General features: G+C 40.3%; 1 protein-coding gene across 1 annotated transcript in view; it reads left to right on the top strand.

The window, feature by feature from the left end:
- ADAMTS12 (ADAM metallopeptidase with thrombospondin type 1 motif 12) overlaps positions 1–19,450 on the top strand; it is a 388,903-nt gene that overhangs the window by 241,582 nt on the left and 127,871 nt on the right. Inside the window, exons 8-12 of the mRNA XM_060295700.1 lie at positions 478–621; positions 1,206–1,350; positions 6,109–6,201; positions 7,673–7,818; positions 10,419–10,588. Coding sequence (XP_060151683.1) covers positions 478–621; positions 1,206–1,350; positions 6,109–6,201; positions 7,673–7,818; positions 10,419–10,588 — 698 coding nt within the window. The remainder of the gene's footprint in view (positions 1–477; positions 622–1,205; positions 1,351–6,108; positions 6,202–7,672; positions 7,819–10,418; positions 10,589–19,450) is intronic.

Genomic DNA, 19,450 nt, shown 5'->3' with positions numbered 1-19,450 from the left:
AAGAAATCCATCCCCTCCAAGCTGGTGGCCTTTGACAAAGTCTTCCACAGGCTTCCCCTCTCATGCTCTCCCTTAAATTATGATGAAAAGGGAAGAGGAAGGTTTCGCTCTTTTGTGCTACGGTTGCTACAGCAGGAGAAAGAGGACAGCTGGATGCAAGATTTGCCCCTGACTCTAGTCTCACAGAAGCCAAAGCCAAACTGGAAGCTTTTAGCTTTCTGCCAAACAGAAGTTTTTGAATTAGCCACATGGCTCCCAGGGGTTGCATACTTGAAACAAAGCCATGCCTGAAATGTTTCCTGTGCTTTTGAGTTGAAAATTAGCTAGACCCCTCCAACTTCAAAGGCCCACTTTGTAATCAGATACCTTCTGTACAGAGGTGGATCTCCGTGGGTTATTTTCACCTTGGAGAAACTGTGGTTTCCTCCTTGTTTCACGCCTGCCTCCTTGATATCCTTGTGTCTCTTCCCCCTGCAGCTTCGGCATCCAGCATGACGGGAAGGAAAATGACTGTGAGCCTGTGGGCAGGCACCCGTCCATCATGTCCCGCCAGCTCCAGTACAATCCCACCCCACTGACGTGGTCCAAGTGCAGTAAGGAGTACATCACCCGCTTCCTGGAGTAAGTGACCGCACATCTCAGGACAGCCTCACTTGGCTCTCTGTAAACCGGAAGTCACTTTGAGTTCTACCCAAGGCCCGGAAAAGTCTCAGTTCCTCTCACAGGTCACAGTATGAGGGTGGCAACAGAAGGGGTGGACCTCACTGCTGCTTTCTGACCCTGAGATCTAGGTGGGTTTTGCCTCCAGCCTCAGCCGGGTGAATACTCCGTCTCCCCCCAACTCCCCCTTCAGCTTGCTTCTGTCTGAAGGTGGCTCTTTATGACCTGATCGTGAGTTAAGTCCCTGGGGACTGGCAGAAGCAACCCAGACAAGTCAGTGGTCATTGTACCCCATTTGGGGTAAGATGGTGATTTTCTCACTTTACCACTGCTTGTATTTCTTAGATCACATCTGAACAAATGGTGTGAGATGCGATTTGCATTTCCTTTTAGACAACTCTCACCTTGGGCCTGATAGAAATAAAGTTGTCTTGAAGGACAGAGTACACTAGAGGAATGGAAGTTTCTCTTGAATGAAAGACTAAATCTTTCATTTAGGAGGAGATCATAAGCAACTGCTCTCATTTCTATTAACTCATTTTCAGCCGAGGCTGGGGGTTCTGTCTTGATGACAACCCCAAAAAGAAAGGCTTGAAGTCCAACGTCATTGCCCCTGGAGTGATCTATGATGTTCACCACCAATGCCAGCTGCAGTATGGCCCCAATGCTACCTTCTGCCAGGAAGTAGAAGTAAGTGTTGGGTATATTGGTGCCTCTGGTGGGTATGGGCAGGGCTTGAGATCCAGCATGGTAAAGGAAGGGCCAGGGAAATATTTGGAAATCTGAAGATCCAGAAATGGAAACTTTCTATTCATGGCAAGATATCTGTAAGGCAGAAGGACTGAAGTTGAGGTCATTTATATTCCTTGACCCACCTCCTTGGTATCCTTTGCAACTGGGTGGTGGTAAAGAAAATTCTACAGTGATTTTCAAGAATCACAGTTATTCACACCTGCAGACTCCATAGCAACCAACTTAATCCCTAAAGTTGCTCCCTTTCCTGAATTTCCTCTCTGATTGAAGAGCACCTCCAGATGCCAAGGTAGGAATAAGATTTATCCCTAATTCATTCTTCTCCTTTATTTTCTTCAACATCCAAGTGATAAGTCAAGCCCTGACATTTAGCCTCTGATGGCATTTGTGGCTCTGACATGTCATCTTCATTCTCACTACCCTTCTCCTGATTCACTTTCTCATCACCTCTCCTTCTATTGTAATTACCTCCTACCCAATCTCTCCCTCTTTCACACTCTTGCTTAAGTTATTTCAAAAAGACACAAATCTAACTGTGGCCCTTCTCTGCTCTTAGGGTCTTCACTGACCACAGGATAAAGTCCCAACTCCTTTGTATGGCATCCCTTTGTGATCTGGGTCTTGCCTATTCTCTGAACTCATCCCTTTTAGTGCGCAAGTGTCAGTGTTAATACACAGACATGAACAAGGCAGGTCTCGTTGACCCCTGCCAGATTCTGTGCTGTGTACTGAATAGGGTGAAAAAGATGAGACCTCAAGAACGAATAAAGTAAATTCTCTGACCTTGAGGAGCTCATTCTCTGGTTGGGGAGGCAGACAGAGAAATTTCAATACAGTCAGATAAATACAAAAAGAGACATATAGAGAGAACGCTGAAGAGGAAGTAACTGCTCAGACAGCACAAGCAAGACAACGGAGAAAGTAAGGTTGTTGCAAAAATCCCTCACCTTACTTCGAACTGGTTGCCAAGTTATGCTAATTCTGCCCCCAAAATATGTCTAAAGACCACCTGTTCCTATGATTTCAGTAGTCCCCTGATTGGTCTCCTTTCTAAGACTCTGACCACCTCCCCTCAACTCTGCTCCACTCTCCAAAACACAGCCAAATCGACCTTTATGAAGGAAATCTGATTGTGTTCCTCTCTTATTAAAATATTTCACAGCCTCCCTATGGCCCTACAATAAAATTCAAATTCTCTAAAATGGTTTAAAAGGGGCTTCAGGATTCATCCTCTCTCTCACTCTTTGGCCTTATCTCTTAAAATATTATTTTAACCCTCTACTCTCTAACCTGGAATTCTAAGTATATGTATGTTGGATTTTATCACTTCATATCCTTCATATTTTTCATCTCTTCACATCTCTGCATTTTGTGTAATTTCTTCCTCTTTCCCTTCCAACTCACTAGTTCTCTTTTCAGATATGTCCAGTCCTTTGTTTAACCTATCTATTGACTTTTTAATCTCATTTATGGTACTTTTTTTAAACTTAGAACAGTTTCTTTTGTTATTTTTCTAGATTTTCTCTGCTTTTTTTTATGATCTTATTTCTAATTCAGACTTTCAATATGATCTTCTCCTTCTTTAATCATATAAGACACATTTATTTTGCAATTTATAATTGCAAATTATAATGGACAATTCTGATGTCCAGAGTCTGTGTGGGTCTGCTTCTCCTATTTGGGGTTTCTTCTGGGTCTCACTTATTATGTATTATTTCCTTTTGTCAATTTCTGCTTTTATTGTGAACTCTCGGTTGTGAAACTTCATGTCAGGCTATACTTTAGGGTTTAGATGGAAGGCACATTCTTTCAGAGAGAAATTTCACTGCCATCCCTGGGTCCATTTAAAATAAATTATTGGTTGGATGTTGTTTGACTACCTACGTGAGTGAGATCAGGGCCAGTATGGATGCAAACTCTCAGGGGTAACATTTTACCACTCCTTCTAGAGTTAAAGTCAAAACAGACAGGTTTCCCAGCTGTGTTCCGAGGTTTCTTTCAGTCAGGGGGTAGTCCTTTGGGGTTATGGCCTTATATGAGGTATTAAATCGAACTTCCCACCCTACATAGACGTGAGGCATTTTCTCCAGTGCCCAAGTGACCATCAAAACTAAAATCTAAGTTACTAGGTTTGTATCTTCAGATTAACAATTTCTCCTACATTTTTAGCCTCTGAGGATTTCCCTTACTTCCTTAGCAATTCAGGAATGTGTTTAAAACATTTAGAATATTTTATCCAGGATTGTAGATGTTTTATAGAGGTAAGGATTTTTCTGGTTATCTCTGGTCAAATCTTCTTTTATATTCTGTTTATCCATACTGAACAGCCTCATTCCCTGTACATGCTGGGTTCTCCACTACCTCCAGAACTTTACATGCTCTGGTTCCTTTGGACCATCTCTCCTACTCATCATTTGAGTCTGAGCTTAAATATCACTTCACATCCTATTGTTCACATCTATGTATTTTTTTGACAAAGCTTTTACTAGACTATGTTATAGTTGCTTCTTACTTTTTTATACCCTCCCCTACTATATTGTCAGCTTTCTGAGGGAATTTTTATTCCTGACATTCAGCAGTACCTAGCACATAGTAGGCACTCAATCAATAAGTGAATAAAGTCTTCAAATCCCTGCATATTGCAGCCAAGATAACCTAATCATTTTCAATATTTAAAAAAAAAAAAACTAAAATACTAGAGAATGTAGCATCATCCTTCTTTATTATAACTTTTGTTTATCTTGAAATAGTTTACATCTCAAAAGAAGCTGCAAAAATAGTGCAGAGAGCTCTTGTGTATCCTCACCCAGAATATCATTCTTTATAAATGCATTACGAATTTATAAGAAACTTTAAAAATATCCTGGGGGGGACAAAAAAGGAGTGATAAGCATCAAATAACTAAAGGGCTTTGATTTTAACATCTGAATGGCAACAGACAATGAGATGTTCACCTTGAGCAGCACAGTGAGTTAGGATTGAGACCCCTGTCTGAAGCTGGGAGCCTTTAAGAGCTACACCTCCATGACAGAGTAGATTAGAAGAAATCCACCACCAACAAAGGGAGATGACAGAGAAACACCTTTTATCTCAGCCTGAGTTTTGAGGGAGAAGGGTGCTGGTGGATAACTTCCTCACTAGAAACTTCCTACCATGGGCTAGCCTCATGCCAATTTAGAGTTCATATTTATACTCTTACATGGTTTGAGAAGCCCTCAAAAAAATTAACATGAAAATATTTCTGACCTGATAATACCATGGGCTTCCTGGTAGAAACAAAGGTTGAAAAACTGCCCTGGAGGAGCCAACACTCAGCTAAGGATGCACAAAACTCCAATAGATAAAGCTTTGTTCAGTTGAGTTCACAATTCAGCACCTATTTAAAAATGTAAGACGGTCTATCTTCAACTAAATAAGGAAAGACAATAAATCTTCAAGAGCTTTGGATAATTGAATTTTTTAGGTAGGGATAATAAAATAGATGCATAGAAGAGGAGTTTTATATAAGAAAAGGGAAGAAAAAGCACTATATGATATATTAAAGTAGATGTAAAGAACAATTACAACCTCTAGAAATGAAAAATATCACGATTGACTATAAATTTAGTGGACGAGTTACACAGCAGACTTGACAGAGCTGAAGAGAAAATCAGTCAGTTGAAGTTTAGAGTTGAGAAAATTACTTCCCATCCCACTTGAGTGTTTCTCAGAATTGTGTGATGGAGGAGAGGCTGGCCTTTTCCTGATAGAAATCCAGACTTTTTCAACTTTTACATATAAGAAAATTGAGAGCTAAAAAATACAAAAGTAAAGTTGAAACATGAAGGGTGGAATAGGAAGATCCATCAACAATCATTGTGAGTTGCAAAGGGAGAGAATAGTTGCAAAAGTTGTAAACATGGAGAGGCAAGAGTTAGAAAGATAAAAATTAAGAATTTTCTAAAATAGTTAAAAATACAAGATCTTATGATGAAGGAGCATATTGAATATAGAGTACAGTAAGTAGATGGAATGATGGCAGATGGGTGGATAGAAGAAAGACTAAAAGGCGGATGGAAGCAGCTGAGCCATTTCAGATGCTATGTAAGAATCTTGTCAACCTTCCCTTGTTCCTACTGTAGGAGGAGGAATGTGAGGGAAGATTCAGTTCACTCCCTGGCAGCTAAAACAAGCTGGCTATTTGGGGTAATAAGTAAATAAGCTGAGGTTTTCTGGATGGAATAGTTTCACTTTCCTTCAATGAGCAGGTTCAAGTTATAACCGCCCAGCTGTTGGTAATCAGATCACCTTCCATCACAGTCCAGAGTGCTCTTTGATGACTACTGTCACCAGTTGCCCTGCCTAAGGGCAGTGAGTACTGGATATTGTGCCACAGGTATAGAAATTCAACTCTTGGGAAATGTCTTTTACCTCCCATTTACATATTGCCTAGAATGGCCTACAGACCACTGTTTACGAATGATGACAAAGTCCAAGTTAAGTTTAAACTGAGGGTTCTTGTGTGATTACTTTGCATCATGTTACTCACTAACAACCGCAGCATTTATTGTGGGTGAGTGTGTGTAGATTTTACCATCACTGTACACATGCTTTTGTGCAAGGATTTTTTTTGTTTCTTTTGTTTGTTTGTTTGTTTTGCGGTATTTGTGCAAGTTTTGAACGTAAAAAAAGTACGATCTCATGTTTGTTTTCCAGAATGTTTGCCAGACACTGTGGTGCTCTGTGAAAGGCTTTTGTCGCTCCAAGCTGGACGCTGCTGCAGACGGGACGCGATGTGGTGAGAAGAAGGTGACGTGTCCGTGACGTGTCAGTGATGTGAGGAAGGAAGGTGGTGGGTGAAGGGCTTAGCATTCTTGGAGAGAGCAGAGGAGAAGACCCTGGAGGGCAGCTGCCTCTGGGTGAAGGCAGATCATCACGCAGTCAGATTTGCCAAAGGAAAGGATTCCACTTCCGCAACTCCTTTTGAGCCTTCACTGGAAACAAGTAGTCAGGGAGAGAGGGCCACGCTCCAATTATAAAACATCTGGCCCATCTTTTCCCGATGACTTTCCATGGAGTTTGTGGTCAGTAACATCTGCTGGGCTTATCATCAACCTTCATTTTGACATTTTTCCCCCCTCCATATTGAACATTGGGAAGGACAAGCCAGTGGCTTCTTCTTTCCAAAGATGCTGTATTTAGACCACTTGTTATCTTCTTTCTCATCATCTGACCTGCATTTCTTGAAGTCCTATGCACCTTACTAAGCAGGAAAGCCATATACCCAAGAACTCAGAGATGTTAGATATCCTCCAGACTACCTAAGAACAGGTTAATACATGCTGCTCAACAACACCATTTGGGTTCGTTGTGGGCCTAGGATTTATGTGTTTAGTGGGTGTCTTTACACAGCTTGAGTGTGGCACGACCCATCACTGAGATTACAGAACCTGATCAGAATACACAGTGACCAGAAATAATGAGAGAGAGGAGGCCAGCAGCTGAAACATGCCCAGATCCTCCAGGAAAATGTGGCCATTTCTAACAACCAACTTGCATTTCTTGTTTCCCTTTTCCTGTGTTCACCCTCCTAAACTGTTAGTTGTTGAAGGATTCCCTTGAAGAGGGAGAGAGTGGACTTTTTCCTGAGCCACTTGAAACACCAGAACTGGAAAGAATGGGTAGAGTTATAGGAAAGCAGAAATTTTTCTTGATGCCTAACTTCAGCTTCTTAACAACTTGTGTTTTCCGGCAGTGAGTGGACATTTTGCAGGAGGATGTTATCTGCTGCAAACATTAAATACCCATAGAGGCTATAGAGAAGTGTTATCACAGTGCCAGTCTGCAAAATGTCTGTTATGGTCTTCAACAAGATAAGAAGCTTGCACCAGAAAGGAAATCAATTACGTTACTGAACAACTATATTACTAAGCATATTCAGCTGACATGCTTTTCATGGCGAGACTTCCTCAGTGAAGGAAGCGGTGTGTTGATTTACTTCTGGGGTGCAATCTGTCAGTCACACTTTGAGTAACACTCCTGCATTCACTGCAACTAGGCACTGTAAAGTTCCCTTTAATTCCTGAAAGACTCTGATTCTAAAACCCAAGACTCTTGGGGGAAATTCTTTTATGAGGCTCTCTTTGTGCTACATCTGATGTGTGACTTGTAGGAAGTCTGCTTGCTCTGGGAGAACTGGGTTTAGACTGCTAGGTTTCCTGACTCAGCTTACTATGGGAACCTTCCTGACTTATGCATCTCCTGCTTTTTCCCTTTCCAGTGGTGTATGGCTGGCAAGTGTATCACAGTGGGCAAGAAACCAGAGAGTATTCCCGGAGGCTGGGGCCGCTGGTCACCCTGGTCCCACTGTTCCAGGACCTGTGGAGCTGGAGCCCAGAGTGCAGAGAGGCTCTGCAACAACCCTGAGTAAGTCCAGCCAAAGATATTTCCCTTCCTTCCATGAGCACCGGGAGACTAGTCGTGGACAGCATGACTTCAGTGACCCCAGACCTTCTGAGGGAAACCAGATATGTTCCCAAAGATGAAAGGGAGCCAGGAGGAAGATTCGTAGAGTGTGAAAAAAAAGGTGGTTCTTTTTTGCTTTGTTTCATTTTGGCTTGGCACTGGATTTTACTAGAACTTGGGTAAGTAAGCTGATTCCATCATTTGGAGAAATAAGCAAATTTTTTTTAAAGTAAAATCTATGTGAAAGACTTTAGGAGATTACACAATTAAATCCTTCTAAATAACCGCATTCTATCAGTGGGGATTAGTTAGACCCAATTTTGCTGATAAGATGGCAGCTTTCTTTCCATCATAATGAATGTACAATTTTATAAAAATATTCTTCTTCCCTTAGGTGACTAATTAAATAGCTAGGCACATTTTTTGAGGATAATTATTTTTAATGTTTTAGATTAGGATTTTGTAAACCTCAGAGTTCCCTATTAGCCTGTCAAGGATTCCATAGACGTTATTTCACAAGTGGCTTTCAATTTTTTAATCAAATTGCTTACTTTTTTCATATTTTAAGTTTGTATAATGATATTATATATTTCCTTGATGTCCAAATATATATTACATTCTTAATTTCATTATTTCTCAGTATACTAGTTCCCAAGTATAATTTTTAAAAAGTGTACATATAATGCCTCCGGTAAGTAGAAAATGTATTAAACTTCTTTTACCTAGATTTACATTAGTCTGCATTAAAGAGTAAGAGTCACATTTTTTAAAAGTGATAAATATGGTTATAATTCTCTCAGTGTTTCAGTTCCAAATCTTACTTCTCCTTTTTATAATAAATATATTTCTATATGTATATATCTGCATGTATATATATATATATACACATATAAACTATATATATATATATATATATAATTTATCCTAGAGGTTAATAAATTAACATCTATGAAGAGTTTAACATAATATCTACTACATAAAATTGTCAGTAAATTGTAGTTATTATGTTATCTTTACCATCTCCCATGAAAATAAGTAAGTGTACATTTGAGGAATTTGGGCAAAATTGTTTTAAAATCTTACCTATTTGTTTAAATACAAAGTTCCTGTGACTTCAAAAATTCAAAACCAGAAATCCCTTTAAAAGTATTTTTACAGAATATCTTTATAGTTTGTTTCAATGTGGTCAGAAAGTGATTTCCATTTCAGAGATCAGGAAATACAGGTGATTTTTTCTAGGACCTATTGTCAGTGTTCTATATCAGCCACTACCCAGTCTGTAGCCTTCCTGGGAGGATGGTCAGTGATCCATGGTTGTCAGAAAAGGGACATCCTTGTTGAGGAAATGAAAGATGATCCTCTAACTTGGCTTCAGGGGGAAAAAATAGTCCCAACTCCCATCTCAGAGGCTACAGTTTGTCTTAGAGTCTCCTTGGATGAGTGACCATGTCTGATCTCAGTAGCTGGTTTGCTTAAGTTCATTGAGAACTATAGCAATGGAAACACAGTAACAGATTCAGTTCTGTGATTCAGATCACAGACTCAGGTCAGTGCATCCTTGACGTGTTATCAGTCAGCTGTCTAGTGAGAACCCAGCAGGGCTTGGCTCACAAAAGGCTCTTGGATGGAAATGACTTGGAGAGGTGCCAAGTCATAGAGTGTCACTCCATCGTCACAGATAGGAAGCCAGCCTACCCTCAACTCTCAAGGACAATTCTTAGTCCCGCCTACAGGGAGTTAATGAATGTGAACTGCCTTGGTCAAAGAATTATCTTTGGGTGTGATAAATGCAGGAAGTGCCTACAGTAGGATAATAAAGTGTCATTTAAGAGGAGAAGGAGATTACTTAAGGCAGGAATTCAGGAAGAATTCATGATGGAGATGGAGATAGCATTTATTGGTCCTTAAAGCACAGGCAGTATGTAGATGTTTAGAGACTTAAGAGAGCAGAAATCTATCTAGAAGCACAGAAAAAATAAAAGCAAATAAGTCAGCCTGTATCATGGGAGCAGTGTGCAAATGAGGAGGAGTGTGGGAAGAAAAGTTGTTCAGGTGAAGTAAGTCAGTATCATGAGGGCCTTGGATGCCAAGCTCAAGAGGCTAGACTGGATTCTGTGGCCATGGGGTGCCGTTAAAGATTTTTAAACAGGAAACTAAAATAATTAAAGCAATCATAAAAATTAGCCAGAGAAGAGTGTGTACAGTAGGTTAAATGAGGAAGAAGAGGGCAGACAGGAATGGAGATAAGGGGTGAACTAGTTTGGTGATTGTGGGAATGAAAAGGAGGAAATAAAATGAAAGTCACAACTGATGACCAGGCAACTAATTGACCATGGAGTCAAACTATTTCAAAACAGGCAACTGTATACTTGGGACTGAATGTTCATGGGCAACAGCAAAAAATGTGGGAAATTTGAAGAATTTATTCAAACGGTGGGTTTTGAGGCTAGAGAGGGACAAGGTTTGGCAAGGAAGGGGCATGGCCGGATGCCAGAAGATTTTTAAAAGAAAATGCTGGCCTTTAAGGAAATTAAAGAAGAGTTTGTGTGTTTCATGTGTAGACCAAAGTTTGGAGGGAAGTACTGCACTGGAGAAAGAAAACGCTATCGCTTGTGCAACATTCACCCCTGTCGCCCGGATACACCAACATTTCGGCAGATGCAGTGCAGTGAGTTTGACACTGTTCCCTACAAGAATGAATTCTACCACTGGTTTCCAGTTTTTAATCCAGGTAAGGAGCTATAAGAGTATATTCCAGATCTAAGACTACAGCCATTATCAGAAAGCATTTATCTGTCAGGGTACCTGTGATGCCTTGCAAAGTTCAACAAGAAGAGAATAGTGTCATCAAGAGTTTCATATTTTAGGAGGTGGAGACACTGACCTGGTTAAGTGGATCAGTAAATGTTGAAGGTGAATATTCCAACTCCCTGCTGAGCTATATTGGAGATAAAAGAGAAGTTTATCAAACATGATGGCTCACTTCAAAACAGCTGAGGTGCAACTAAGCAATAAGTGGAGCTTGTAGGGAGGGATTCAGAAACTAATCACTGATGAAAGTGCTGGTTGATGAGCATGTGGAACTGAATGTAATTTTGGCAGAAATTCAGAAAAGAAGATCATTATGGTTTTGGAGTAATTTCAAAGAAGTCTTCCAAGGAAGTAGTTGATGATTCTTAAGCATGAGTAGTCTTTCTCTTGGCATAAGGGAGGGGGAAGGCATTCAAAATAGAGTCATCAATTCCAAGTGAGAGGAGAAAAGCACAAGGAAAGACAAGATGATAGAAAATGAATGAGAAACTTGATCAGAAATGAGTAAAAGCCAGCTCTGGGCCAGAAATCAACATTTTGTAATGTATAGGACAGTATAAGAAGGGTAAAAAGTAAAATCAGGCATCTAAAGGATGCATATCAGAGGATGGGGCCTCTCCAAACAGAGTTGGAGAATGGAGCAGCAGCTTTGGTAGTGCTTCCCTTGAATCAGCACCAGTGACACATTCTCTACTGAAAATGAGGAAGAATCATTGACTGTTAGCTATAGATTAGCCTCAAAGAGTATTTGTGCTATTTGTTATTCAAATAGAGAATGAAAGAAAGATTTTCCTGAGTTAAGGAGATTTGAGACAAGGTAGTGAAAAGTAACCAGGTTTTTTTTGATTATTCAGTTTCTGAAATGCAGCATGATAGAACAGAAGAGGACTTGTAGATGTCAGCCAATGAATGAAAAGTACATATTTGGACAGTTAGAAAAATGATATAGTCAATTGCTTTTGGAAAAAATAGTGCTTTTCCTTCTTTGTGTCTCCAAAATACCCCGATGGCTGTTTGTCATGGGCAATGTCTGCTCCTTGTCGCCCGTTGTTTAGCATCATTCATGCTCTAGGGGAGTGAGTCATTTGGTTTTTGGTGCAATTTTACTTTATGATCCAAGTACTCGAATACAGGAAATCTCGTGTATATACTCATATGGGTGCAAAAAGAAAAAAAAGATAGTTATGAAAGGTATAGCCAGTTGGTACTACCTATACCTGTATTTTGGACATTCTGTTTTGTTGGAACTAGTTGAGTCAGTAGTACTATAGACTCTGAATGAGCACTCTTCCAGGACTAAAATGGCATAGCTGCCTCAGTGTTGTGACAGGTGCTTAGTTTGGGATACCCACACCTGCCAGTCAGGGTTGAATTTGTGTCTGCTGCACTCTGATGGCTCAAGTAGCTATACTTATAATTAAAGATTTGGTTCAGCTTGACTTTTCATTGATTTACAAGCATTTATCGTGTGCCCACTTTTTGCATAGCCTAGCAATAGGTATTAAAGAAATGAGAGCTATAAAAGGAGACACAGATTTCACTCACTTTGGAGTGATCAGTTTGCATCTGTATTGAGGCTGTATAAACCATGTGAGGGAATTTAGCTGAGCGCCATCTGCTTAACTCACCATCTACCTGGGCTGTAAGCCTCCATTCTCCATCTCAGGGGTTTTCTTACAGGCTCCTGTGCTATTATTTGAGCATAATGACTTACCTGCTAACCCAAGTAACTACCACCTTGACCAATACACTGATTTCTTTCCCCCATCAACCTCTATCCTACAGAGCTGCTATTTTCTTAGTTCTGGGCATCCCGGGTGACAGCAGTGTGGCATTCATGGCAACAACTCTGTGCAGAACACTTAATCTGTGCCAGGCATTGAGCACTTTACACCCTCCCAGCCTTTCCTTAGAAGCCACCAGAGGATAAACTAACTTACAGCAGAGTTTTCTACCCACTCAGTAGACAGTGTTAAGTGTCTTAGTAAGTGACCTTTGGCAGATTTGCTAAGTAGCCAATGACAGAAGAAGAATCATAGATTCAAACAATTGGAATAAGCATAGAATCTCCATCAAACCTTGTAGTTTTCACACTCTGTTCCAGGGCTTCCAAAAATGTTTGATTCTATTATAATTTCATTTTCCAAAAGAAATAATTTAAACTATTTTTAAAAGTGCAATAAAGAACAATGCTTACACTCAAAAACAGTATATGTTGAGTTTTAACATATCAAAAAACAGCAATACATTAACTTACACAAATTAATTGGTTTTCTACAGACCTTAGAATAAAAGTCTCCCATCAACCCAATTTAACTGAGAAATATCCTGAGATTACAGGTCAAGTTGTTCTAAACTGTTATCATTTACAGCTGTTTGTGTGAGTCAAGATTTTTCAATGCTGTACAAACGAAAAAACCCACAGAAAAAAATTAGGTGCTGCAGCCATATGTCTGTAACTGCCATCTGTAAACTTGATTTCAAAATTTTCTGTTCATCTTAATAGTCTCTTTTGATCCCACTGAACTATTTTTAAGCATTATGTACTTGAACTTATAAAATTTCTGCTTAATAAAATCCTGAATTTTATCTGCTTTATTTGCAAGATCTTGATGAAAGAAAAATAATTCTTCTGCCTAAAGTGTTTGGAAACTACTAATTTAAATCAACTTACTTTCCAATATAGGCATTTCCTTTACCAACACTCCTGGCAAAAAAAAAAAAAAAAAAAAGGCATCCAAACTCCACTTGATCATATTCATGGAAGCACCAGTGTGAAGAGCTGAGTCTATACATTTTCTCACTTACCCACATCCCCATCCTTCAGAGATGAAGAAACGTAGTCTCAGAGAGGACAGTAACTTATTCAGGGTTATAGTGTCTTATATAATGGAGCTGGAATTGAAGAATACCGTCTGTTTGATTAGGAAGCTGAGATACTTATACTAACTTATATTCCTAGGGACTTGATTAGCCTATGTGAATAGAAATATGTTTACATCCTGCATCTTCTATTAGGAAATGGCCAGAACCTGATCTTGGTGCCATCACTTTCTTGGAATCTCTTCCTTTTTGGATGTTTTTCTCAGAACCCCCAAATAACTCCTCATTAAGGCTAATTTTTTAGTTGTTGCTTCTGAATATTTCAGCCCTATCAATGCTTGTTGCCAGTAAGGTTTCCAGCATATGTGAAGGTCTGACCTGAGGTCAGACAACAGTCTGCTCCTCCTGGGATAGGATCCTTCAGGGACATCTGTAAGGAATTGTTGCAATTGCATTCCCTAGGAAAGAGACTCTAAGACAGATACTAGCGTGTGGGAAGTTCAACAGGTGCAGAAGGAGAGGGAAGGAAGAGGGGTTGGGCGGGGGGAGAAGCTGGGGTGCAGAGCACAGTCTCAGCAGAGGGCTTCTCCACCCCTCGGGATGCTCTACAGCTCAAAGGACCTTCAGAATTGCTGCAGTTGAGGTGGGGCAGCCAGTCCTTGAAGCCCCACGTGGCCCAGACGTTGGGTGTGGTCTGCCTCAGGAAGGAGTGAGTGTTCTTGGGCAAGGAAGCTCTCTTAGGCCAAGGTGACAACTGAGGGCCAGTGCCGGCAGCACTCCCAGGAGCTGGACACCTGGGAGGACCTGGGCACCGTGCATAGAGTTTATTACAAGAGTACTTGGTGTTTAGAAAGAAACAGCCTTTAAACAGAGTGTCATTGCGGGGAGCAACCTGGGAGATCTTCTAGCCAGAAGCCTCTCATTTCACAGACTAGGAATCTGTGGCTTCAGGAGGGAAAATGATGGAATAATAAGGATGATGTTTGCAGACACCCCAAAGCCATTCACAACCCCTTCACTATCCTCTACAAGAGAAGAGGGAAAGCTAGAAGACTTGCTAAACTGTATTCCAGGGAGCCCCAGTTCCAACCAAAGAGATAAAGATGGCAACTTCACTGGGTCAGGCTTCTGGGAAGGATTTTAGTTGGTACTGACCAAGCTGCCCTCGGCCCCCTGCCTTTCTGCCTTTCACTCTGCCCTCGTGCTGCCTGGGGTACACCAGTCCTATCGCAACCATGCTGAGACGGCTGAGAGGAAGACAGAAGGAGTATAGCCCCTGGATTTCTTGTTATGTGGGAAAAATAAATTCCTGTCCGTTTAAAACAGGGAAGCGACATTTTTTTTCTTTTTTTTTTCTTTCTTTCTTTTTTTTTGCTACTTGCAACGAAACTCGCTTCTAACTGATAACGAGAACAGGTTATATTAAACTTGTATCAGTATCTGTTCTGTGTAGGTACTTACACTCAACACTTTGTATGCATTTCCCTAATTTTATCTCCACAAGAAAATCCTACATGGAAATTTAAGGTTTTGATCTAATTCTTATGGGTATGCTAATAGATTTAGAGAATGAGTAACTTCTTAAACTCAGACTGTACAATAAAGCCAAGAGTTAGCCCTGGCCTGACTCTGCAGACTAAATATTGACCATAGAAACAGAGACTGGGATAGACCCATTACCTTAAGAACAAATGCATTGAATTTTGAATTTTACCTAAGATGATGTTCATGTTTTTTTTAAAAAATAGATGATTTTATGGCCAAGGAGCTCTGGTGGGAGGAGAAGAGCCCCCAAAACTGTTTGTATTATGACAAATGCTAGGTTTATTAAACTTATGTATCTCGCCTTTGGAAATTAATTTTTTAAACATTTAAGCATTCTGATTAAATTATTACGTTTAGTAAACAACTTATAATAAGTTGCAATTCCAAATTTAGTGTCACAGTTCCTAACCATTTTAACTAAAAGACAGAACATAAACGTACAGTAAATAACCAACATTGCTACATTTAGCGTAGTCTAAAACATCAATGAAGTGGGTTTAATTCATTTTTAACAATTCTATTCCTGTTTTCATACCTTTCTATAGTTATGGTAGAATATATTAATTTTAATGCCTTCTTATGTTTGATGTATATTTTGATATATTTGGAGATTGCAATATTACCTTATCAGAAAGTAAAAAACATACTATTTTAGACCAGCCGAAGTTACAGAGTTTTGGTAATTATTTGACTGATTTTTGGTTGGGTTTTTGGTCAGGACTTCTTGTTTGGTTTTGGTTTTGTTTGTTTGTTTTCCCTCAAGCTGATCTGAGCCTGGTCATTAAACTGGGCTTCTTTTTTAAGTTAAATGTTACTTATTAAAGCAATAAAACATTTTTAAGTTATGCCTTTTGCTTAAGGTTTAGTATTTCTTAAAATCTGGCAAGGAACTGCACACATGCACATCACAAATCTCTTCTGCTCATGCACGTGTTCCATTGTCCAATCAGACTTCACTTACAAGGCACAAGTTCAGACGTAAAATTATTTAGAGTTTTAAGACAGTGACAACAGAGCATTCAACCAAGTGTGACTGCACAGGACTCACACCCAAGAAGTCCTGCATGTAAATGGATTTTAGAAACTAGATATTTTTAAATGGTGAAACTCAAATTGCAATCTACTCACAGAACATGAAACACACTCAAATTTTTCCTTGACCTAAGAAATAATTTTTGTCCTTCTTAGCAAGTTTTAGCTTTCACTTCTAACGATCACTTCGTAAGATCATTATCCAAAAACGTTGGGCCGCCCTATTTTAGCAGAATTGAAAATTCAGCCTTCGATTCAGTGAGTTCATTCAGTTCCCTAAGCTTCCTTTGAGAGGATTAATCAGACAGTGCGAGGGGAAAGTTCACCAGTCCATTAGTTTTAGAATTTTCACTCAGCTGAAAAAATGGATTGAAAAGCTAGAAGAAAAAAATCCCACGAGCCCGACGAAAGGATGTGTCTAGGCAGATGAGTGTACCTGAGACGGTGAAACACTCAACTCTGTGGTTGTTATGGAACCAATGAGGTTGGTATCTGGGAGAGAGACTCTCTGATAGTCGGGTTGACCTGTGAGAACTAAGACCATCTGTTGCTCCTCCTGCCTCTTGGGGCAGCGCCCTGTGTCACAGGCCCACCTAATGACATACCCAGAATGCCAGGAAAGACAGAGAGGCCAGACGAAAGGACAGGGAAGCAGGACTTCAGAATCCACCTTGTAAACTGCTTCAGTAGCCCTGAACCTTCAATTCACAATGGCCACTTTCAAGCACAGCGGTCCTTCTGGCCTTGGGCACGCCTGTGGGTCGTAGGTGTGCAGGCGCTGGGGGTCACAGCAGCAGGTGTGTGTGCTGCTGTTGTTTTCAGCACAGATTATTTACTAGGTGTCCCTAAGACTCCATAGACCACTGTACTTACATTCCTTAGAAATCTGTTTCTTCCTTACTTCAGTTAGCCTGTCTAATCTTGAAAGATGTACAAACCAGTATCACAGAAGCAAGATAAAGGGAAGTCTCAAAATGAGGGCCTCTCCTCATAGAGATGTGTCATGATTATCACAGGGGAAAGGAGACCTTTCCCGTTTTCTTGTTTGAGGGCCAAGACATTATTTATAAAATGAATATATGCTGCTTATAAAAATGCAAGTGTATACAATAGAGTAAAATAAAAATAGATTCTTCTTAGCCCACCCACACTTATCCCTCAGAGGCGAGTGTTGTTAACTGCAGGTTTCCATTTGCGCACAAGTGAACTCATACTTTGCCAGTTCTGCAACTTTTTGACTCATGGAGCAGAACACCACGGCATTACAGCTCACCTCATTCCTCTTAGTGACTGCATAGCCTTCCATTATGTAAATGCAATTTAAGTCATTTGTCCGTTTCTTCCTGGATAAAAAGTTAATTGCTGCAATGAACATCCTTGACCTCTGTCACTGAGGTCAAGGTTCATTTTTATGAATGAGTTGATAATCTCTTAGGATCGAGTTGATCTCTTTGCCATTTGGTCCAAAGGTTTCTCCCTAACAGTATCGATCACTGCCATGTCAGTTAATTAGTAAACATGGGTTAAGAGCCTTTGCTGAGTGTAATGATCTGCTGGTATTCATTAGGAAAGGTTAATGGTAATAACTACCACATTAAAACAACCAGATACCTTATTAGAGGTTTCAGTGTGCTATCCTCTGATAGTCCCCTCTGTGCAGAGACCAAAAAGGCCTTGGGCAAGATGTAAGAGTCAGGGCTGGGATCTGAACCCCTATGCATCTAACTCCAACGCTCATGTGAAGGAGAGCCTCCTCCTGTGCTTTTCAGTCCTCACCAGTGTGTGTCTGTTTCCTCCTTCTCACACTGTGGGCGCCAGTAGCAGCTGATCAATGTGCAGATGACTGGGGTGCCCTTGAGGACATCGCAGTTTGGTTGAGGAGCTTGTAAAATCCATAGTCTTGGAAGCATAGAGCCGGGAGGACCTCAGTAGGCATTGTACCAGCTTTGAACCAGGTTCATAGTCACAGAAAAGGAAAGTCATGGAACCACCTACTGACCTAGCAGGATATGGAATCCTTTATGCTAAACTGACAAGACAGCGATTATTTAGAAAATGGTAAAACAAAGCATGAAATCAGTGCAGAATTGATTAGAAATGGCACAATGGAATAACCTGAAGGAGAAGAGGATATTTCAGGAAAGATCGGTATATGTGTGGGAAAGAGAATTGAGCCAGGTTTGACTGCTCTGAAAGAAGATTGGAATGATAGAAGCACAGTTTATGGGGTAACTGCAAGGACCTTTAGAATTCACCAGGTCATGATAAGGAGGTGAAATCAGCAACCATAACCACTGTCATTTGTCAAGCACTTACTGTATACCAGGTACCGCGCTGAGTGCTTGACATACAGTCTCTGTCTTAATCCTCTCTATTAATTACCCTGCAAGGTAGGTATTATTATCCCCATTTTTCAGATGAGGAAACTGAGTCACAGAAAGGTTAAGTAACTTTCTCAAGGTAATATTAGACGTTCATGAGCTAGAATCTGCTACATCTGCTCTCTAAGAAGTAATGGCTTTTACATCTGCTCTCTGTAGAGGTGATAGCTCCAGAGGCTAAAGATTCTCACCATATTTAAGACCCATGAAAGATTATTAAAATGGAGTCCAGTGGGTATTCTACCAAGTTTGCTTCTCAGATATGATCCATGAATAAATGCATTGCCTAATAACACGAAGAGTGGTTACTTTAAATATCTCATCAAAGCATTTGTTTTTTGTTAAAAATAATTCTGTGCCTGTAGGTTAGGGGTTAATAGCGTGAGCTCTAGCTAAACCATCAACTTCTACTGTACCACTCATACTGTGAGATCTTGGAAAACTTAATCTCTCTGCGCCTAAATTTTCTCTTCTAAATGGGGATAATAAAAGAACTAACATCATAGGGTAGTTGTGATGGTTAAAATGAAATCAGATAACCACTGCAAAGCACAAGAAGATCTGGAAAATAACGTTCAAGTAATACATTGGCTGTTATTTGAACAAAGCAACTTTCCCTTAGCTCACTAAATAAACAAGACTAGCAAAAGCCTCTGGTTAGTTTCATCCTTCAGGGAGGGAGTCAAACAGCACAAGCCCAGAGGGAGTAAAACTAAGGCACACATTGGAACTTGACCATTCTGGAATTCAGTGCAATGCTTGCCTTTGGATGGGGGTTTACTTGCCGTGAGGACCCGTTTTTACAACCCTGAGAGTGAATGCCTTCTTAGAATTCGCACCCTCAGGCACCTCTAGTCCCAGCCCTCCCCAGCAGGCTGGAACAGGTAATTCCTTTAGAAAAACTCCAGAATAATTCAGGGCTGCTTCGTCTTTGTGCTTCATGTGTCCAAATAGAAAATCTCAAATCTAAATTCTAAAGCTCAAATCAAAGCTTTTGAAAA

This window comes from Globicephala melas, chromosome 3, assembly GCF_963455315.2.
Source record: "Globicephala melas chromosome 3, mGloMel1.2, whole genome shotgun sequence".
In the NCBI taxonomy this organism is placed as follows: Eukaryota; Metazoa; Chordata; class Mammalia; order Artiodactyla; family Delphinidae; genus Globicephala; species Globicephala melas.
The sequence above is the reverse complement of the archived record's forward strand: the minus strand, read 5'-3'. Positions and strand labels throughout refer to the sequence as shown.